This window comes from Ciona intestinalis, chromosome 14 (genome assembly GCF_000224145.3).
Source record: "Ciona intestinalis chromosome 14, KH, whole genome shotgun sequence".
Classification (NCBI taxonomy): Eukaryota; Metazoa; Chordata; class Ascidiacea; order Phlebobranchia; family Cionidae; genus Ciona; species Ciona intestinalis.
Window position 1 is genome coordinate 2,973,466 of NC_020179.2, and position 1,467 is coordinate 2,974,932.

At 33.8% G+C, this 1,467-nt stretch overlaps 1 protein-coding gene across 1 annotated transcript in view; it reads left to right on the forward strand.

Moving 5' to 3' along the window:
• LOC494353 (tetratricopeptide repeat protein 39C) overlaps nucleotides 1-1,467 on the forward strand; it is an 11,326-nt gene that overhangs the window by 7,989 nt on the left and 1,870 nt on the right. The window contains exons 14-16 of the mRNA XM_009862535.3: nucleotides 29-115; nucleotides 627-745; nucleotides 1,170-1,292. Of these exons, the coding sequence (XP_009860837.1) occupies nucleotides 29-115; nucleotides 627-745; nucleotides 1,170-1,292 (329 nt within the window). The remainder of the gene's footprint in view (nucleotides 1-28; nucleotides 116-626; nucleotides 746-1,169; nucleotides 1,293-1,467) is intronic.

Sequence of the window (1,467 nt, forward strand, 5' to 3'; positions counted from 1 at the left end):
GTTCCAGAAGATCCACCAACAGATGAACATTTGAAACTCCTTATTTTTGAAATTGTTTATTTGTGGAAAGCTTTCCCGAATTGCGAGGAGGAGAATCTAAAACAAATGCTTAAAGGTTAGAAGTTTGTTTAACTATCTTGGTTTGAATAAATAAAGTTATAAGCCTTTTTGCTCTTTTATAGAGTTTTGATATGCATATATTCTATATGACTGAGGCCAAGGTGAAGCACATCAGCAAAAAAATAATTTTTATCAAAGTAGGTGCTATACCCCACACTCAGTGTTACTTTTTGTATTTAAATCGAATTTAAATCCCCACTTTTTGGGATCACTACGTTTTAAGTTAACTCCTGTATTTCTATGTTATCGTATTCTGTTATGAACACTGGCCCTTTTTATTATTACTTTCCCGCCGAAGCTGGTTTACTGTTATATACCGCTCTCTCTGGCTCTACAGAGTCACTGTTAGTTTAACCAGTATACTGTGTTTGTATTATGTCTGATTTTACGTCTCTCACTTTGTTTTATGTTTAAGCTGTGCTCTGTAACGACACTTATGTCTAATAATACCCAGTAGTTTACACTGTGTTACATTATGGATATTGACTGAATATGTTTTGTTGCAGAATGTGAAAATGTTGCCAATCCATGTTTGAAAGGTTTAAAACATCTCATTCTTGCTGCTTTGCACAAATGTTTGGGCAACACTACAAAAGCTGTGGAGTATTTTCAATCTGCGGCACAGGTGAAATATTCAGTTTTACAAAGATATTACGTATATTTTACTTAATAAAGTTTCGTATCCTGGTTACCAGCATGTTTTGAATATTTTGGATACTTATGTGTAATTTCTTTGCTGTAAGTGTAAAGCAAATCTGCTTAACAATAATGGTGGTGATTTTTATATTAAGTTTTACTTGATTTGTTATATTGTCTCATAGAGTGACGTTAGTTGCCAGCTTTAAAACAGGGGTTTACATCATATGTTTTTTTTTGTGCTCAAAATTTATCCAGCTGTTAGGAATCTGTACAAACCAACAGGAAATAGAAATACCGCATTAGCCACATTTTCCAATGATGTTCTCTATGTTTTGCAACTAAGAGTTCATGTATTTTAACCATGTTATCCTAGATTTCTTATAAAGAATTGATGCATTTTATGTTCTTAGTTATCTGAATCAGATTTAGAAGACGGTCATATTTCTCCGTTTGCATTTTATGAGCTTTCCATTATAATGTTGGAATCTAAACATTCAGAACAAAAGGGAGTTCAGTTGTTGAAAGAATGCAAGGTGAGAACGTGGTGTTTTGGTGCAATATCTCATATACCCTTTTTGCATGGTTACTTTTATGTGCGTCAGTACTCCCATAGTTACTCGCAAAAAAAGTTAACAGGCATAACGTCATAAGCGTGTTACCTGCTGTGGAAGGTTGTTTGTTACTCGCATTATGCGAGTAAAGAAACGT